Below are 20101 nucleotides of genomic sequence, written 5' to 3'. Positions count from 1 at the left end.
TTCTTTCTTCGGCAAGATCTAGCTCGGCTCTCAGTCCGTCGTCATTCATTTCTGCTGAGAAATTTAGAGTTCGGGGACTGGGTATGCCGATCTCCACCGGAATCACGGCTTCAGTGCCGTACACAAGACTGTACGGAGTTTCACCGTTGGAGGTTGTGGGTGTAGTTCGGTAGGACCATAGGACTTGAGGGAGATTTTCTACCCATTGTCCTTTGGCTTGTTCTAACCGAGCTTTTAACCCTTTCACCAGGATACGATTTGTTACCTCCGTTTGTCCGTTTGCTTGTGGATGAGAGACCGAAGTGAACCGCTGTTGAATATTCAGCTCTTGGCACCAATTCTTGAACGTCTTGTCGGTGAATTGAGTCCCGTTATCCGAGATGAGGATGTGGGGTATGCCAAATCGGCACACTATGTTCTTCCAGACGAAATCCAATGCCTTCGAGCTCGTTATCGTAGCTAATGGTTCAGCTTCCACCCACTTCGTAAAGTAGTCCACGGCAACGATTAGGAATTTTATTTGCCGAGGAGCTTGTGGTAGTGGTCCTACTATGTCTATACCCCATTGCATAAAAGGCCAAGGGCTTTGCATAGTGGATAAATCGGTCTGCGGCATCCTTGGGATATTTGCATGGACTTGGCACTTCGGGCATGTCTTGACGAGCTGCACTGCTTCTTGTACCAAGGTTGGCCAATAATATCCCCATCTTAGAACTTTTTTAGCTAAAGCTCTAGCTCCGATGTGGCTGCCGCACGATCCTTCATGAACTTCTCTGAGGATGTAGTCCGTCTCTTCTGGCCCTATACATCGTAATAACGGCTGAAGGTAGGACTTTCTGTATAAGACTCCTCCATGAAGTTCGTACCGAAGTGCTCGGCATGTGATTTTCCGAGCTTCTCTCTTATCCTCGGGCAGTTGTCCTTGATCTAGATACTGTAAGATCGGCGTCATCCAGTTCGGCGAGCTGGTTACTGAATGTACCTCAGCTTCATCAATGCTTCGATGCATCAATTCCTCCACCTTTGAGCTTGGACATGCGGCTAACTTACTTAAAGTATCTGCTCGGCTGTTTTCTGCTCTGGGAATGCGGATTATCCGAAAATAAGAGAAACTTCGGCTAATGCTTTGCGCTTTGTCTAAATATTTCCTCATCCTCTCATCACGGGCTTCACTTGTACCCAACATGTGATTCACTATGACTTGTGAATCACAATGGATTTTGAGAGACTTGATACATAGACTTTGCGCTAGCTGGAGTCCGGCAAGGAGGGCTTCGTATTCGGCTTCGTTATTAGTGGTTGGGAATGAGAACCGAAGTGAATAGGTTACCTCGTGTCCATCGGGAGCGATAAGCAGAATACCAGCTCCACTTCCCGTTTTATTCGAAGCTCCATCTACGAACCCGCTCCAGCAGTCCGGCGGCTCTTCTTCGGATTCCAAGGGCTGTGCTAGTTCGGCATTGGCAGAATTTTTCTGTTCGGCAATGACAGGGATTGCTTGATCGAACTTGGCCTCTGCAAGAAAATCTGCCAAGGCTTGTCCCTTGATGGCTTTCCGAGGTAGGTACTCGATTGAGTGTTCTCCCAGCTCTATGGCCCATTTGGCGATTCTGCCTGATGCTTCTGGCTTGGTCAAAACTTGCCGAAGAGGCAGATCGGTTAAGACGCATACCTTGTGAGCATAGAAGTATGGCCGCAGTCTCCTTGCTGCATTTACTAACGCCAGAGCAATTTTTTCCAGAGGTTGATACCTTGTTTCTGGACCTCTTAATGCTCGGCTTGTAAAGTAGATGGGAAACTGCTTTAGGCCTTCTTCTCGTACAAGCACCGCGCTAATGGTTTGATCGGATGCCGCTAAGTATAAGAAAATCACTTCGGCATCTGTTGGAGCAGAGAGAATTGGAAGCTCGGCTAAATAACTTTTGAGCTCGTCAAAAGCCTTTTTCTGCTCGGCTCCCCACTCAAACTTTGGTGCCTTTTTTAACACTTTGAAGAACGGCAGTTGCTTTTCGGCTGCTTGGGAAAGGAATCTATTCAATGCGGCTAGACATCCAGTTAGTCTTTGCACATCGTGTATGGACTTCGGCATCGCCATGTTCTGAATAACCTGAACTTTTGAGGGATTTGCCTTGAGTCCGTCCTTTGAAACCCAACAACCCAGAAATTTTCCCGAATCTACCAAAAAGGTACATTTTTGGGGGTTGAGTTTGAGGTTGGCTTTTCGGAGCACGTCGAGAGTGGATTTGAGGTTGTCTTCGTACTCCGAAGTGCTTTTGCTTTTGACAACTATGTCGTCGACATACACTTCAACCTGTTTTCCGATTAGGTGCCGAAAAAGCTTGTCTACCATCCTTTGATAAGTGGCTCCGGCATTCTTTAAACCGAATGGCATCTTTTTATAAGCGAAAATGCCGAAATCGGTAATGAAAGCTGTTTTCGGAGCGTCACTCTCATCCATCAACACTTGGTGATATCCTTTGCATAAATCAAGAAAACAGAAAATTTCGAAGCCGATCAAAGCTTCTACTTTTTTATCTATATTCGGAAGGGGATAGCAATCTTTAGGACAGTGCTTGTTTAGATCGGTAAAATCTATGCACATCCGCCATCCTCCTCCTTTTTTCTTGATCATCACAGGATTGGCCACCCAAGAAGGATATTTCACCTCGAATAGTACATCCGCTTTTAGTAATTGGCGGACTTCGTCATGGATGACTTGGCTTCTTTCTGCCGCAAAGAGTCTTTGCTTCTGTTTTACTGGCCGGATTGAAGGATCAATATTTAACCGATGAGTGATTACCTCGGGGGGCACTCCGGTCATGTCCAACGAAGACCATGCAAAGACATCTTTGTACTCCTTGAGGAGCTGAATGGTCTTTTCCCGGAGTAGAGGCGTTCCTGTGAAGCCGATCTTGACCGTTCTGGATGGATCATCTTCGTATAACTGAACGGTCATTGAGTTCGGCTCTGAAGTGACTTCGGTCATCTCGCTTGCCTCTGACTCCGGTTGCTGTGATTGCTATGCTTGATGGTGCCGAACTGATTGCTCGGCACTTTTAAGCGCAATCTGCAGACATTCTTTTGCTCTCTTTTGATCACCTCGGATGACCGCTATCCCACCTTTAGTGGGGATCTTGATGGTGAGGTGATAAGTAGAGCAAACGGCCCGAACTGTGTTGAGCCAGTCTCTCCCCAGGATGATGTTGTACGGGGACCGAGCTTTCACCACAAAGAACTCGATCATCGTATTGGAGCTTGTAGGCGCTTTTCCCACCGTGATCGGAAGGCTGATAATACCTTCAGGGCGGGTGTCCTCCTGGGCGAAACTTTTCAGAGGAAGTGGAGCCGGACTGAGCCGAGCTGGATCCACTTCCATTTTATCGAAACATTCTTTAAAAAGAACGCTGACTGACGCTCCTGTATCCACAAATACTCTGTGGATCAGTTTGTTTGCCACTCCGGCTTGAATGACAATAGCGTCTTGGTGAGGAGAGATGGCTGGGACGGGATCGGCATCTGAAAATGTAATCACTTCGTCTTTCTTCAGCCTTTTATGTGTCGGCTCCTCTTGATTGGAACCTCTGCGTTCTGCTTTTAGGGACGACTTAGTCTTCCCGGCAGAGAGAGCATCAATAGTCTGGATTACTCCATCATATTGCGGCTCGTCGTCGTCTTCGGGATCTTCATGCCTTTTCGGATCCTGAGGATTGCAGTTCGCACCTCTCTGCTTTTTGTTCTTTTTCGGCTGCTTGCTTTGGTATTTTTTTTAACGTTCCTGTTTTCACAAGAACATCAATACCTGCAGCCAAGTTTCGGCACTCCTCGGTATCGTGACCGTGGGCTTGATGGAAGGAGCAATATTGATCCTGAGGTCGCCGCGCGGCTGATTTCGTCATCCGCTTTGGTTTTTCGAACATATCGGAATGTAGTTCGAAAATTTCCGTTCTTGACTTGTTTAATGGTACGAACTGAGCGGGCGGCTTCTCAGGATTGAGACGTGGCCCCAATCTGCCTTGTACCGGTGCCCTTTGAATTCTTTCAAAAGGAGTTCGGCGAGGAAGCACCTGGCCGCTTTGATCGGGCTTCTTTTTCTCTTCTCGGGATGAGCTGTCTAAAGACCGTTTTCGACGGTCTGCCTCATCCGCACGGGAAAACTGGTCCGCAATGTCCCACATTTCTTGAGCTGTTTGCGGACCGCACTCCACGAGCTTTCTGTAGAGAGCTCCGGGCAAGATTCCATTTTGGAATGCCGAAATGACAAGTAGATCATTGAGATTATCTACTTGTAGGCATTCCTTATGGAATCTCGTCAGGAAGTCGCTGATCTTTTCGTCGCGACCTTGACGTATAGAAAGCAGCTGAGCCGAAGTAATTCGGGCTTCCGCTTTCTGAAAGAACCTCCTATGGAAAGCATCCATTAGATCTCGGTAGGATCTAATGCTGCCTTGAGGAAGGCTGTCGAACCACCTTCTGGCGTTCCCGATGAGCAGCTCGGGGAACAGCTTGCACATATGGACCTCATTGAGACCCTGGTTCGCCATATTATATTGATAGCATCCCAAGAAGTCATGAGGATCCACTAGCCCGTCATAAGTCATTGACGGTGTCCGGTAGTTCCGCGGCAAAGGAGTTCGGGTGATATCGTCCGAGAACGGAGTCTTTAATGCTCCGTACATGGCGAACCCGACATCTCTTCGGTACGGAGGAGATGGAGTTCTCCTGTGGTTCCGGTACCGAGGAGGAACAGGAACATGTCGGGGTTGAGGATTCTTTCTCCTGGAAGACACGTCACTACTGCGGTAGTGACTTTCATGTCTGGATGAGGAGGGAGAATCCGCCGTTGTCTTCTCCGGCTGTTGGCTCTTCTGCAGGAAGGTTAAGAACTCCTCCTGCTTCTCGGCCAAGAACAGCTTGACAGCTTCATTTAAATCGGGCTGCTGGGAAGACTCGGTGCGATCTCTCTTGGAGTGGCTTGTTCCTTCTTCGTGAGAACTGGAGACAGATTTCTCACGAGGCTGCTTTCCAGGCCTATGGGCTGCTGGATTAGCTTCCTCATGGTTATCACGGACGGAGGCACGGGTGTTATGTGATCTGGTATGCATTTTTTTTTTTTTTTTTTTTTTTTAGTGGTGGAAAAAGGATCAAAAATTCGCTTTATCACAGATTTGGTTCTCTGGTTTCCCACAGACGGCGCCAGTGATGAATCCGCGAATTTCTGATGTTTGTAAATGCTGGTAGAAGATAAAGACTACGACACAAAGAATTTACGTGGTTCGATTTACTGAAGTAAATCTACGTCCACGGGAAGAAGGGAGGGCAAGATTGTATTGCTTGATCTGGGATTACAGCTTACAACACAGACTTGCTATATGATCTTTTATCTCTAGAGTTAGTAAATCCTGGTCTATCAGATCTAAGTTCTATTTATATATTGAACTGAGATCGTGGCTTGCATCACCACCCTAAGTCGTGGAGGTCATGGAGGTCATGAGATCCTGCATGACCACTAACTAGGCAGTGGCTTACATCATCAGTAATTATGTCGTGGATGTCGTGGAGGTCGTGAGAGCCTGCATGGGTCCACCACTAGATAGATCGTGTAGTGGAGGTCGTGGCTCCCAGTTCGGTATTGCCGAGCAGCTTTTGCCGATGCTGAGACCGAACTGCTGAACTATTGCCGAGCAGCTTTGTAGAGCTTGATTGGTCGGCTTTTACCGAGCTATAGGCTGGGGCCGAACTCTTTGGTAACGCCGAACTGATACTCTTTCTTGGGCTTTAGGCTGATGGGCTTTACTGCTGTTGGGCTTGTTTAGTACATACTCCATCATGATCGATACAGATTTGTGGATCTACATCCATTTCATAGAATCATAGTCCTCTTAAAATAGGATCGATCAAATCTGAACGGGATCTGGATTATTTTTTATGACCCAATTCTGAATCGGATTTGGACCAAAGCAAAAAACTTTGAAAATGAAAATCTATGGATCTTGCAAATAACACTATTTTGAATTGTCGTGAGACTTTGATTGTGTAATCTACATAAATAATCGACACCAAGACAAGCTATAGCCCTCACTCATCAAAACGGATAAATCATTTCAAGTATAGTATGTTATACTCAAGTAGAAGAAGTGTGCAGATTACAAGCACGGGTATTATGAACTTTATAATACTTCTTCCCTCCCATAAAAACACGGCAATTTGTATTTATAGAAAGTTGTCAAAAATATAATACTCGTATGTATCAATTTATTTACTCTTTATTCCATTATTATTCACCCTTACAACTTACTAAATAAATTAATAATGTTAGTCTTGCTATCCATAAACACTATATTAACTACCCTTTAGCCTCCTCTCTCATACTTTATCAATTATGTAGTATTAATTCCCGTGTCATTTTAATTCTCAATATGTATTAATATATTGTTGAAAGCTTATAGCAAACACGCAAGTCATATGAATCCACAGTGGTGGATAGACGAAATTGTTTTAATAAATTCTATTTTAATTAATTACGTATTTAGTTTAATAAGAATATATTATAAATATCTTAAATAAGAAATGAATTAAAGAATAGAAGATGGGATTCATATATAATGTAAAACAATAGATGGATAATGAAAATAGTAGTAAGTGTCAATGAATGAACCGGTTAAAATATTATCTATGAGAAGATAACCTTGTCCTACAATTTGATTAAATATACTACTTTACTGATACGATCATCCTCTACATATTATTAGGGAATATTTATGGGATATTATTCTATTTAGTTAATTGTGCTTAACCATATTTTTCTCATTGTTTAGATATTATTAGATTTGATTTACTCTATTTCCGTAGGATATGATTGTATCTCCACATATTATAAATATGTGGAGTATTTGCATCAGTGGCGGATCCAGGTGGGGTCGAGCGGGGTCGGCCCCAACCGAACTCCATTTAGTTCCGCCCTTTGAAGTCACCGTCAACCCCACGGTGCGCCGGAGCGGGAAAGAGAGTTGTCACTGTTCTTATATAGTAGGAAGTTTGAATAAATGAGAGGAAGAATTTGAAAAAACTTAAATGCAGAGAATGAAAATAGAGTTTCAGGCGAGAAGAGGGAAAGAAGAAGATGAAACCGAAAAGGAAAAAATGACTCCTTGTGGGACCCACACATTTGGTTATTTGAATCACTTTTATATCTTTTGATTGCGTATTTTAATTTTCAATTTTGATAACTCATTTAATTAACTTTTAAGATCACTAATAAATGAATACTTCTACTAATTAAAGTAATTAATTAACTGTAATGGCTACTAATACTAAATTAATACCTATGAAATTTAATACTGTAAGTATTTTTTTCAAAAATAATGGATTGGTAACTATATATACATATCTATCTTATTTTAATAAAAAGTAATTAAAATAGATAATTTCAAAATATAAAAAGTTGTGCTAAATAATTTCATAACTTTTTAATTAATTATTAGACCATCAGGAGTAGTATTTTTTTTTATCTAATTTTAATTAATTGTCAAATATCTATTTTCAATAACGAAATATTTATCCATTTTATTGTTTTTTGTCTAAAAGGATGAATATTGTTTAAGGCGAATTGTGATTTCTAAGCTACTTATTTAGACAACATATTCAAGCATGAAAATGTATTTACGACGACAATGATATTTACAACACGTTGTTTGATTACTTTAGTAGGGTTTATGAGGACGACGGCGAAGGCGAAGGAGGAAGCAACGAAAAGACGCCATAAAATTGGAAATAATAAAATATTATTTACTATGTTCGACCCCCCGAATTCCAGTTTCTGGATCCGCCATTGTTTGCATATGATCCAATCAATTAATGAAATCATTAACTTTTGCCCATTTGTGGAGTATCAAGACTCCATAACTATCTATAGCAGCCGACGAGATTCATTCTCGCGCCCAACTCTATCTCCGGAGATCACCGCCGACCCAGACTTGGGCACCGGACTAATCAACAGATCTAAACTGTCAACGCTGCTGACGGAGACTCCTCTGCGCCAGCCCTATCGTTTGTCCGCCGACCCTTAATGAGGGCGCCGGAAATTGTGGTGTTACAGTTGTGAATTTGGACGGAGTTTTCACGTTAGAAGTAGGAGCTCTTACCAACTGGTGCTTTCATTGAGAAGATAAGCTTGTTCTATAATTTGATTAAATATAATGCGAATAATTGCATGGATATCATGTTATACCGACATGTCAATGATGCCATGTCTTTTATTTTTCTAATGTAGCTTATTATGAGATTTTGCAAATGCTCAACAATTTTCCTTAACTGCAGGATGATGTAGGAGAAGCGAAGCAGGTCGGAGACAGAGAAAATTAATAGCAAGATTTTAGATCAAGATCCACATAATTGAATAGATTGAAGTTTCTTCATTGTGTGTGCACTTATGCTAAAATATGTCCTCCATCTATCTACATTTTTAATTTCATTTGCCATTTTCTCTAATCAATTGAAATTAGGTGGGGGTACCTTTCAAGTTAGTATGTTCTTCTTGGCCTTTTTCTGATGTTTATTTATCACAGTTGCCAATACATGAAAATGGAATGGCTCTGTATGGCAATATCCTCATTATTGCTATTCGGAATTCCCTTTAATTTTGCGTTGTGAATTGTAAACATATCATTTCATTTCATTTCATTTATTAGCTCTAGACCCCCTTTTTTCACACATTTCCAAGACTATCAATTTTCAATTTTTGGTAGAGGGGGAGGGGCCGTGTCTTTACCTGCCTTGTCTCCCGCTAATCTTGCATTAATACAAATTTGATGATTTAGTAGGTGGCCTTGGAATAAGAGGCACAAGTTATTTCTAAAGCTACATAATTTGATTTGTTGAATAGAAATACTAGAATTTATTTTATAAACCAAGCTTACTATAGAAATTATACTCATCATCAAAGGTGTATGTTAAAGTAATAACTAATAACTAAATATCAATTTTGTATGTTAAAAAACATAAATTTATCAATCTTTCTTGTATTGATAAATTATATCTTTGTATTGATATTTAAATTTACATATTTTATTGATATAATTATGTCTTTGTGTTGATAATTTTAATACACAAATTGAAAGTTATTAGTTATTACTGTAAATTAGTTAGCACACTAACACAACCTCACATCAAATATCGAATATCGGCACAAAGCTTGTGTACAGTGGGCTTTGTTGGTGGAACTGATTTTTCATATGACCGTGGTGATTGTAAGTTGTAACCTCAACTATTATAGTTGAAATGAAAGTGTTACGGAGTACTATTAACTAAGCTGCTTTATATTGTCAGCAATGTAAATTTATCAAAGAATGATCGAGAAGAAATCTAAGTTCTTCTCTCTTATATTTTCAGTGTGCAATAGTAATAGCGTTTTAAGTTAGTAGGTGGCGTCGTTTGCCACAACCGTGACACTATTGGATTTGAATGCGTACGGGCAACTAAAATTGGATAATTGAGTGTATGCGATCATTTATTTATTATGGTCATAAAGTGCGAATGGAAAGGTTGAAATTGCGTAGTAGTACTACGCTAGTATCATTAATGAATTTGAAAGAGCACCTACAAACTTAAATACTGTTTTTTAGAACCCAAAAGAGAGAGAAAAAAAAATCAATATTCACATAGTCCACTTTGATTTTCCAAATGGTATAGGTTAATGTTGAAAAAAAAAACAAATCATACAAGTAATTAACTTTTTAATGTGCTTCGGCATCTCTATGATATGTTTCATACTCCACTTCACCAATTAATACACATTATAATATGTAAACGATTTGTAATAAAGAAATTAAGAGTAGTATATTTGAACTATAAAGCGAACAACTTCCTTCCCATAAGAATGATATCCCATCTAGTAATTAAATATTATTAATAATATTAAGTTGATGAGTATGGATTAATAAGAGAAAATGTGGTGTGGGGGCAGTCTCGTCATTTAAAAAAATACTCCGTGCAGTAACTCTCTCTAGTCTACTATCTTCTCTTGTATTCCCATTTCCCACACTCTCCATCTTTCAGTTCATGGCGTCTGGACAAGCAGATCAAGAACCCCCACAACCTCCCTCTCTTCAGTACCAGGTACCAAACAATTTATAACAACACTTGATTACTATATTATAGCATGAGTTCTAAGACATATCTCTCTCTCTCTCTCTCTTGATTTTCAGACATGGGTTCTAAAAGTTTCCATCCACTGTCAAGGCTGCAAAAGGAAAGTAAAAAAAGTGCTCCAAAGCATCGAAGGTAACACTAATGTTTTTGCATGTTTCAAACAGAGGTTTAATTAAGGGATATGCCAGCTTAATCTCCGTTTAATCACTGTTTAGGTGTTTACACAATAAATATCGAAGCGCAGCAGCAAAAAGTCACCGTTACCGGCAACGTGGACGCGCAGACCCTCATCAAGAAGCTGGTCAAGACAGGCAAACATGCAGAGCTCTGGCCAGAGAATCCCAAGCCCAAGGACAAGAAAGGAAACGACAAAGAAACCGACCCTAAAAGCTCCGAAAACACCGAAGATGAAGACGACGACCCGCCGCCTGATAACGGCAACGTCAAGATCAGCTCCCCGCGCCTCGCCGGCGGAAACGGCGGACCTACCGTCAAGTTCATGCTCGACCAGCCGCCGGAAAATGCCTCCGCCGGGGACAAGCCACCGCCGCCTGAGAATAAAAGCGGCGGCGGCGGTGGAGGTAAAAAGAAGAAAAGGCGGGGGCGAAAAGGGAATAACAGTAGTGGAGGAAATAAAAATAGTGGTGGGAATAGTGCGGGAGCACCGGGTAATGGTGCGGCGTCTAGCACAGGATTGGAGATTCCGAGGGTGGGAATCACGCAAGCCGTTGATCAGATCAATGTGAGCCCTCCACCGCTGAGTGCGGCGTATCCTAGCGTGCCAGGTGCGCCGCAGCAAGCGTATGTCATGAGCTACAATGCGGCGTATCCTAGCGTGCCAGGTGCGCCGGGGTACTACGTGGCGCCGTCGCCGTATGCTTACGCGTATGGGCTGCCGGAGGAGTACGTGGCACAAGCGCAGCCGTTGGATTCGTTCGAGGTGTTGAGCGATGAGAATCCTAATGCATGTTGCCTCATATGATAATTATGTTTTGGTTTTTTTTTGCGAATGTATATATCGAATTTTGAATATGGTAGTGACTAATGTCTAATGTTGCATTAAAACGTTTTAATGCTCATTTTGCTCTGGAATTTCAGATTTAGTATTTGATTTATTGCCAAACTAAGGTTTATTAAACTCTAACCTAGGTCACATAAGAAAGGTATTTTCCGTGAATTTTGAAAATGATGAACAATACTCTGAAATGAGTTGATTTGGGAAATATGATTATAATTGTAGCTAGAGTTAGTGCTGATGATGTGGCTGGGTTACGCGTAATACGTCCGGTGAGCCATGTCACTTAAACTTAGCTTGAAATCTTGGCTAGAAAATTTATTTCATGAGAAATCCATATATCAATTGAAGTTCATGTATTTTTTACTATTTTTAAAATTTGTGGAAAATACTAGATTTTAGGAAAAGTTGGTGATTTTTTTCCCACATTGGTGGCGGGAATAATTAGAAGGTTGAACATTTTGGTATATATAATTCATTATGATAATAGTATTTATTCTAGCTTTGATTGTTAGTATATGATACGCGAGTTAAATCATCTATGACCAGTGCTTTTCTCATGTTTTCTGGCTCTCAAAATTTTCACATGTTTCATTTGATTGAAATTTACTAGGAGTATTTTTGCACAATTATAATTTCAATTTAAATACAAACTACATAAGACATAAATTATCTTTTTAATTTAAGACATCACTCATGTAAGCTCATTCACATAAATTGAATAACTTATTTTATTAATTAACAAACATGGCAAATCTCAACTAAATGGAGTACTAAAGAACCTTACTGTTCTTTTTTATGAACATAATCTATTGGCAAATATTCGTGTATACTTATGATAAAATGACATCCCAATTTATTATATTCGTGCTGTTCCTCCCAACATGCCTTCTTCCTCTTCTTCTGGTCGTATTCTTTTATATATCCAACTCCACAAATAGGTTGGCTCACTTATCACATGTAGTGCAGCAAATAAATTGGAGATAGAAAATTATTCATATATGTATAGAAAGTGAGGGAAACTTTTGTAGACACATGATGATGATGGGTGAGGAACAATTCAGCCTCACCAATCAATACCGAATATTCACAAACACCTCTACCCAATATTTCACCTAACATATTATACACCACTTGTTTTTGAACAACCTTAAAATAAAATCACTAACATGACAATTGGTTGGCAAATGCTCATTCAACAAAGCCTTCTTTTTTTCTTTACCCATATATGGTTTTCATTGCACAAAATATATACCAATTTTCATTTTATAAAAAAAAATCAAATTTGTCATTTTTGAGCTTCCCAATATACTTTTACCAATTTTGATAAATGATTTTCACTCTGGTATACTTATTCTACTACACACTATTTAAAACCAATGTTGAAGTCAAAGTGGGACTTTTTTAAGGAGGATGTTTAAGAGTAACCACTATGGGTAGGACGCGGCTAAGCCGCGTCTGGGGGCGGTGGGCGGGCGGCTATAGTGGGGAAGGTGGGCGGACAACTTTTGGGGGCTATTGGGGCGGCGGACGTGGGATAGCCGCGTTCAGGGCGAGGACGCGGCTATGAAAATGTAGAATTTTGTATTTGGAATTTGGGGGCTATTGGAGGTGTCCACTATAGTGACGGAAATAGAATTTTGGGACTGTGGACAACAAAATTGGGGCTATAGACAAAAATTGAGGCGGGGCTATTGGGCGTGTCCGCCTTATAGTGGATACCCTAAAGCCAAGTAGCATGAGATCATGAACTATTATGCCGTACAAAAAAGTGTTGAGATATCTCTCATTGAATGATCCAATGAAACCCAAAGGGTATACAAAGCATATAATAAAAGAGTGGTCTCTAATCTCTATTCCGCTCTCACCAATGCCTCATAGGTCGAGAAGTCGCACCAAAGAGAATCTTAGCATTGCTTTAACACAACCACCATTCTGCAAACGTCCTTTTTATCCATAATAAATATTCCACAAATTCAATATTCTTCATCATCAAGCTTCTTGACTCATAAGAAGATATATTCCTTCCACATACATAAAATCAATGTGCAAGCAAATACACGGTTTTTGCAATGAACAACACATTTTAAAGAAGATATATGTACGAACCGAGTTTATTTCAAACCTTTCATCTAAGGACGGAATCTAAAGCTAGGAAGCTGCAAAAAGTTTGACCTGATCGGTCTGTTTCACAGACACAGCGTTGATGCCTTCGAAGTCCGTTTGTTCGTCCCCAAGACGATCACCATGACTGTGACGTCGTCGTGATATTTCCGCCTTCTGCCAGCAGGGATGCTCATCAGCTCTTCCATGCTAAAACCTGTAGCGTAATAATATAATACTCCATATTTAACGCGATATTTTCAGAAAAGTCATGCAACTCATAAGAGACTTATTCAAGATTTTTTTTCTAGTTCAATTATTGTTTGAAGTAGATGATTAAATATTAAACTATACAATAAATCATAGGAGAGTATGCAAGTTTCAAAGATGATTATTTAATCTGGCCTACCATATAATATTGGTGTTGTAGATCATTACAATATAATTTAGAAGCAGGAAGTCAATACTCGAAAAAGGAAGTGACGATGTCGTTATACAGGAGGCAACAACCTAGGTGACATAACTGAATCAAGTAGATCGACTTAAAAAATATTAGCAGAAGATTATATTTTTATGATGATTGCAAGCACCGAATTATTAAATACAGCATCATCGTCTGCAATCACATCAAAACAAAATATAGAAAATAGAAGTGGTGATCACATACCTGCTGAGTCTGCTGCTCTTGCAGCGAGCTGCTCGACTAGGAACTTTGCTGGATCGCCTGTAGGGTTCCTTAGCATGTACAAATGCACGAGGTTCACTACTTCATCATTGGTGAAAAAGTCAAACAAGCCATCGCTCCCAAGCACAACAAAGTGATCAGAGTCCGATACTTCATGTGCAATAAGAGATGGTTCCATAGATACATAAGGAGGACTTATGAGATTACGGACACTAAGAATACCCATCAAAGCATCATTCATGTCTTTCTGCGGAAAACAAGAGTTAAATGATAAGATATATCAAGGAGCACGAGTTGACTCTACATAGAATAAACCATTAAACGAACAAACTAGGTTGTCCAAGGATGTACCCTTTTCAAGTAACCAACTCCAAAAGCCCTCGTAACCTTAAGCTTTCCTTTCACTTTTCCAGCCACGAGTGTAGAAGGGTCGTCGGGATGTTCATTCAGAACTCTGATTCTCTCGTCTTCATTGTCGACAGTATGACTATCAGTAAGCTGGACGGCTCGCAGCCCTTTGCTGCCCCCCGTGCTATTCCCTTTATCATAGGTAGCCAAGACTGCTCGGCTATCACCAAGATTGAGCAAGTACAAGTTTTTTCCATGGAGTAGAGTGAGCAACACGCAAGATCCAATAGATACTAGATCAGGACGGTCATCCATTTCCTGTTCGACCATGTGAAGAAACTCACTTTCCACTTGATTGAGCGCGTGTTGAAGGCTGCTAAGCACGCTCTGCTGGAAAAATCTATTCCTATTTTGCATGTACAAACAGTCAGTGCCTTTTGACAAATCCTGATCCATATCCCAGTCTAGCAAGTTGAGGTGAGAGGTGATTGTCTCGTACAATGTTCCGGCCAGAAAATCAGCTGCGTCTCTTCCATTAAAGCCGTCGTAGATGCCACAGAAAAGCCAACCGTTCTCTTCAGAGCAAACAGCTTGAACTCTGTCTTCACCAGCTGCCCCTCCGGCAATTTGCAGCTCCATTGCGTTGAGAAAGCTTTCGCTTCTCGAAGGAGCGCTCATGGACTTCAGTGAAAACGAATCATTATCAAGTGTCTCACTTGGTGAGGACGGGCTGAGGCTCAAGATCGTCATGTTGCTCTGGAAAGAAGATGACAGCAGGTCCATTTTCGTTAGAGATGGAATCCTCCGGAATGAATTAGGAGAGTCCAGAGTCGGGAGTATCTCAGAGGCAATCAGCCCATTGCAAATATTTGTGTTAGCTAACGTAGCATTAGCACTCAATGCAGCACCAGAGAGGCAAGAGAAAGAACTATTGGCTCTTCGGAGTCCACCAGAAGACGGGATGTCAATATAATTAGGCCTATCCCAAGAACTATCATTCTTACCGTTGCAATGATAACCAAAACTGACTTTAATCTCTCCTTCAGAATTGCTTATGGTTTCACCATGTATCATCATGGCTGATATGAAAAAAACACAACGATCTATCAATAGATTACGTGTACATATATTACAACTATACGATAGGTCACAGAAGAAGAGGAAATTGTTACAGAAAATACATGGCAAATAACACACTTCTAGAAGACTTCAGCTGAATATGCAGATCCAGGAACTTAACGAGCAATGAGTTCATTATTGCTACAATCGAAAGAAATTGATCTTTACGACCAGTACTGAACAGTCAATGGAGAATACATCAAGAACTATTGGGATATCAAATCTTGCTATTTCTCCAAATAGTCTAATCCTATAAAAGGATTATGTTACATGAATGCAAAACTGTCAAACTAAAAACTTCATCAATATATTTGGGGATTTGCAGAGCATTGATCATCAGTATCTTACTGCTAGATTGCAACATACAATCAAGAAACAGGAATTTTCAGGTATGTGCTAATATTTTTGTCAAAATTTATTGAAAATTCTCCAGAGGACACAAGATCTAATTTTTGAGGTTATAGCAACTGAAACCACACTATGTTCATATTTATATATATTAATCAAATGAAAATTCAAACAATTTAAATTACTCCCTAAATAAGAACACCAAAAGGGCAAAACACAAAACACGAAAAACAGCAAATCAATCACTATATAAACACCACATCATCACTCCAGGCAACAAAAAGAACTCAAACTTTACACATACTGTAATACAAAACTCACCTTCTTGATTGTACCCAAAACCTTGAAACCTCGGAATGCCAACTCTCTCTCCCAATTAACAAAAGGGATGCGGTTGGTGAAGATGCAAAACTGTGAGTAGCACCAACAGACACTGTGTAGGAAAAGTGTAATAAAAGCACAAAGGCAAATATTATTTGGAAGTATTAGGCTATACACGAGAAGAGCAATGGGAGGGAGAGAGGGGAAACGGAGAGGAGGGAGTGTGCTAAATATAAAGGAATTTTGAAGGGCGGTGCTTCTGGCTATAGAGAGGTCTAAATGTGCTATGATTCATCAACAGAGGTATCAAGAATCAGTCTTTTGTGGGTATTAGGGAAATTTGCTGAATCCCTTGTGAAAAAATTTCCCCCCTTCTTTCTTTGCAAATAAACTTCTTTTTCCAGATGCTGATCAATTCTCTGCAATCCACTCTTTTTCCTCCCTATCTCCACTTTCTCTCGCCTCTCTCCTTTTGTCGAGGGTGATTTATTTTGATCGGCAGTCATTCATTAAATAAATAGTTATATAATCGCCATAAAAATTCATTCTTGATTATGCAAGTAAAAAATATTAAAAATAAAAAAAGTCATCTTTAATTTCTTATTGGGCATTAAGTAACAATTAAAATCTAAACAATCATTAGCGTTAATTAGATTTACGAAGATCTGGATATGCATTAAAATATTGCGTTTGTATGTGTGCAAGTGGAGTTTATTGGTACGTCACTAGAAGACAAATCTTTCTTGTTTAATTTCATTTAAGCACTAACATAATAATTCAGTTTTTGTTTTACCCTATTGTTTCAATGAAAACATTTGGCTTGTAGAAACTGCAAGTTTTGTTTTCGACAATTCATTCAAGGAGTGATTTTCCACTGTGTAATTAGTCTATAAACAAGATAACATCTAGTCTAATTTCATCAAATGAGAAAAGGAAAAGAATAGACATGATAATCATATTTTGTGTCTCAATTTTCTAAAATATGACTACTTTTTTCAGCTTCTTAAATCAGAGTCACAAATAACAGTAGGAAATAATACTAGTAGGGACAGAATATGATGGTATTCTGTGAAATTGAAGACCCAAATTAAATGTAGAATGCATGTCCATTTGTGGCCCATGTTTAATCATTTTCAAAGTAACCATCACAAGTATGGACTAGGATAACAAAATCAAGTCCACAAACTATTATTCTTTTTATCGACAAAGAAATCACATCAAAAATTCAAAATTGACCGACTACTCGGGGACGTGCATTGAATGTAACAACATTCAGCCTAAAATTATAGAAATGTGTGTATAGATAGCCATGAATTTTGTGTGGTTTGAGTTCTCCATCTCAAAAAACAATGTATTTAGATCTATTATGAGTAAAAAGTATCCGACTTTTCAAAGGCCCATCAGCTTGATTCTACACTACGTCTCCACTAATACATGATAATTATGCAATCTGTCCATATTTGTAAAATGTCATCACGCATTACGTCACACAAAAACAGAAATGGCTGGCCTACTAATTTCAAACTTTGGCAAGAAAATCAGTTAGGTTTAACATGGTTAAAAATTGTCCCACATACCTAATTTGGATAAAAGTCGTTATTTATGTAGCTGATGGAAAATCAAATATGGACAAATCCCGCTTATACCCTAAACCTTATCTCTCTCGTTTAGCAATAGGCGGGGGCGGGGACGGGGACGGGGACGGAGCTAGTGTATGCTGAGAAGGGGCAAATGCCCCCCACCTCAATTTTTTATAGCTATTACTATCTCCGTCTGCGAATAGGAGTCTCATTTTTCCATTTTAGTCCGTCCGTGAATAGGAGTTTTGGTTTACTTTTATCATAAATGGTAATAGGGTCACACATTCCACTAACTCATTCTACTCACATTTCATTTAAATCTAATATATACAAGTGAGACTGCTATTCCACTAACTTTTTCCATCAACTTTTTTTAACATTTCTTAAAACTCGTGTCATCAACAAATGAGACTCATAATGTAAGACTGTCAAAGAAAAAATATCGACGCACAAAGAAAAATATATATAAAAAACCATATTAAAGCACTCCATGAATTATTGCCGTTGAATTCACCACTCATTAAATATGAGAAATATTAAGTTGTCGTCATCACAAGAGCATCCACTACGCGTCCCGTGACGGGCGCGCGTTTCGTTCCGGAGGGACGGAACCGCCGTGGGACGCGTTGCAGCGACGCGTTCCGTCCCTAGCCCGTCTCCATGCCGTCCCGTAGCCCGCGACAACGCGACGCGGGACGCGACGTCGCGCCACGCACCGAGGCGACGTGGCGAGCTCCCGATGCATGCGTGACGCCCACTCGCTGACCCGCGAGTGGGCGTCGTCACGATGACGCAATAATTCAATTTTTTTTTTAAAATTCGAATTTTAAAAAAATTCAAACGGTAATGTTACCGTTTTTTTGCCATTTTTCAATTTTGTTTAATTTTTTTTATTTCTTTACTCTATAAATACTCATATTTCATACTCATTTCACACACAAACACACATCTATTCCTCTCAAATCCTCTCTATATCCACTCCAATTTCCATCTCAAATCAACTCAAACTAATGAATCATTTTGAGCAAATGCGTCAAATAATGGAACAATCACTTGAAGATGATCGACGCCGGGAGGCGGAGGAAGCGACGCCGGGAGGCGGTGGAACCCGCGCCGCCCCCACGACGCTCCCGGACGTACATCCACCGTAACCGGGAGGAAGCCGCCGCAAGGTTAGTACGCGACTACTTTGGCGATAACCCGATTTGGGGAGATACCTACTTCCGTCGCCGTTTCTGCATGAGGAAACCGCTATTTCTCCACATCGCGAATACTTTGGCGGCCCGGGAAGAGTTCTTCCGAGAAGGGTTCGACGCGGTCGGCCGTCCCAACCACACGACGCTGCAGAAATGTACTGCACCAATCCGTCAGCTTGCAGCTGGACAAACGACCGACATGTTCGACGAATACCTCCCCATCGGAGACACCACTGGGCGCACGTGATTGCTCAAATTCTGCAAAGGCGTCCGGGCAGCCTTCACCGACGAATTTCTCCGGAGGCCAAGCACGACCGATTGTCAGTTCCTCCTCAACCTGGACGAACAAGTGCACGGATTCCCCAGGATGCTTGGTAGTGTCGATTGCATGCACTGGCAATGGAAGAATTGCCCGGTGGCGTGGAGGGGGTCCTACACGAGCGGCCACAAAGGCACCCACCCAACCGTTGTACTCGAGGCCATTGCCGATTGCCGACTACCGACTTTGGATCTGGCATGCGTACTTCGGGGTCCCTGGCTCGAACAACGACGTAAACGTGCTCCACCAGTCTGACCTCTTTACCGAAGTTTTGGATGGTAAAGCGCCGGCCATCAACTTCATCGCCAACAACCGGCTGTATAAAATGGGGTACTATCTCGCCGACGGCATCTACCCGAAGTGGCCGACCTTCGTGAAGACGTGCAGCAGGCCTGGGAACCCAAAGCAGACTCTTTTTGCGCAGAAGCAGGAGGCTGTTCGCAAGGATGTGGAGAGGGCGTTCGGGGTTCTCCAAGCGCGCTTTAACATCATCAAAGCCCCGGCTCGTTTGTGGTTCATGGAGAGCATGGTCGACATCATGTATACGCGCATAATCTTGAACAACATGATTGTCCAAGATGAAGGACACGAGGCGGGAAATTGGTTCGACCCCGAATCCCCCGGAAGCTCAACCGCAAGTAGTCCTCCGCGAAGTGGAGCGCATCCGTCTATACAAGAACGGTTGTCTATTCGGGCAATGACACGCGACTCTAGCTCCCACGCCCAACTCCAAGAGGATCTAATTGAGCATATTTGGGAAAACTTTGGCGGAGAAAATTAAATTATGTCATTTTTATTTTTTTAGGATTTTAATTATGTCTTTTTTCTATTTTTTTGAATTTTAAGTTGTAATGTTGTTTTAATTTTAATGAAGTGTGTTTTTTTAATTGAATTTGTGGGGGAAAAAAAAAAAAAAATGAA

At 40.8% G+C, this 20101-nt stretch overlaps 2 protein-coding genes across 3 annotated transcripts; one reads left to right on the top strand and one right to left on the bottom strand.

Annotated features, from left to right (window-relative positions):
- The first annotated feature begins 9955 nt into the window (after positions 1-9955).
- Positions 9956-11225, top strand: LOC121799072 (heavy metal-associated isoprenylated plant protein 36-like). 2 transcript variants are annotated; one of them, XM_042198399.1, is made up of 4 exons: positions 9956-10113; positions 10203-10278; positions 10362-10931; positions 10989-11225. In XM_042198399.1, exons 1-4 carry the CDS (start codon positions 10057-10059, stop codon positions 11126-11128), a joined length of 843 nt encoding a protein of 280 aa, XP_042054333.1. In that variant the 5' UTR covers positions 9956-10056; the 3' UTR covers positions 11129-11225. The 2 variants fall into 2 exon arrangements, with proteins under 2 accessions (XP_042054333.1, XP_042054332.1); XM_042198398.1 differs by having other exon boundaries at positions 10362-11225.
- Positions 11226-13162: 1937 nt separating this feature from the next.
- LOC121799653 (probable protein phosphatase 2C 40) lies at positions 13163-16588 on the bottom strand. Its single transcript, XM_042199083.1, has 4 exons — positions 16086-16588; positions 14301-15376; positions 13932-14196; positions 13163-13481 (listed from the first exon to the last, which is right to left on the bottom strand). Exons 2-4 carry the CDS (start codon positions 15372-15374, stop codon positions 13351-13353), a joined length of 1470 nt encoding a protein of 489 aa, XP_042055017.1. The 5' UTR covers positions 15375-15376; positions 16086-16588; the 3' UTR covers positions 13163-13350.
- Positions 16589-20101: the final 3513 nt, after the last annotated feature.

Source organism: Salvia splendens, chromosome 4, assembly GCF_004379255.2.
Source record: "Salvia splendens isolate huo1 chromosome 4, SspV2, whole genome shotgun sequence".
In the NCBI taxonomy this organism is placed as follows: Eukaryota; Viridiplantae; Streptophyta; class Magnoliopsida; order Lamiales; family Lamiaceae; genus Salvia; species Salvia splendens.
This window is presented reverse-complemented; position numbering and strand designations above follow the sequence as displayed.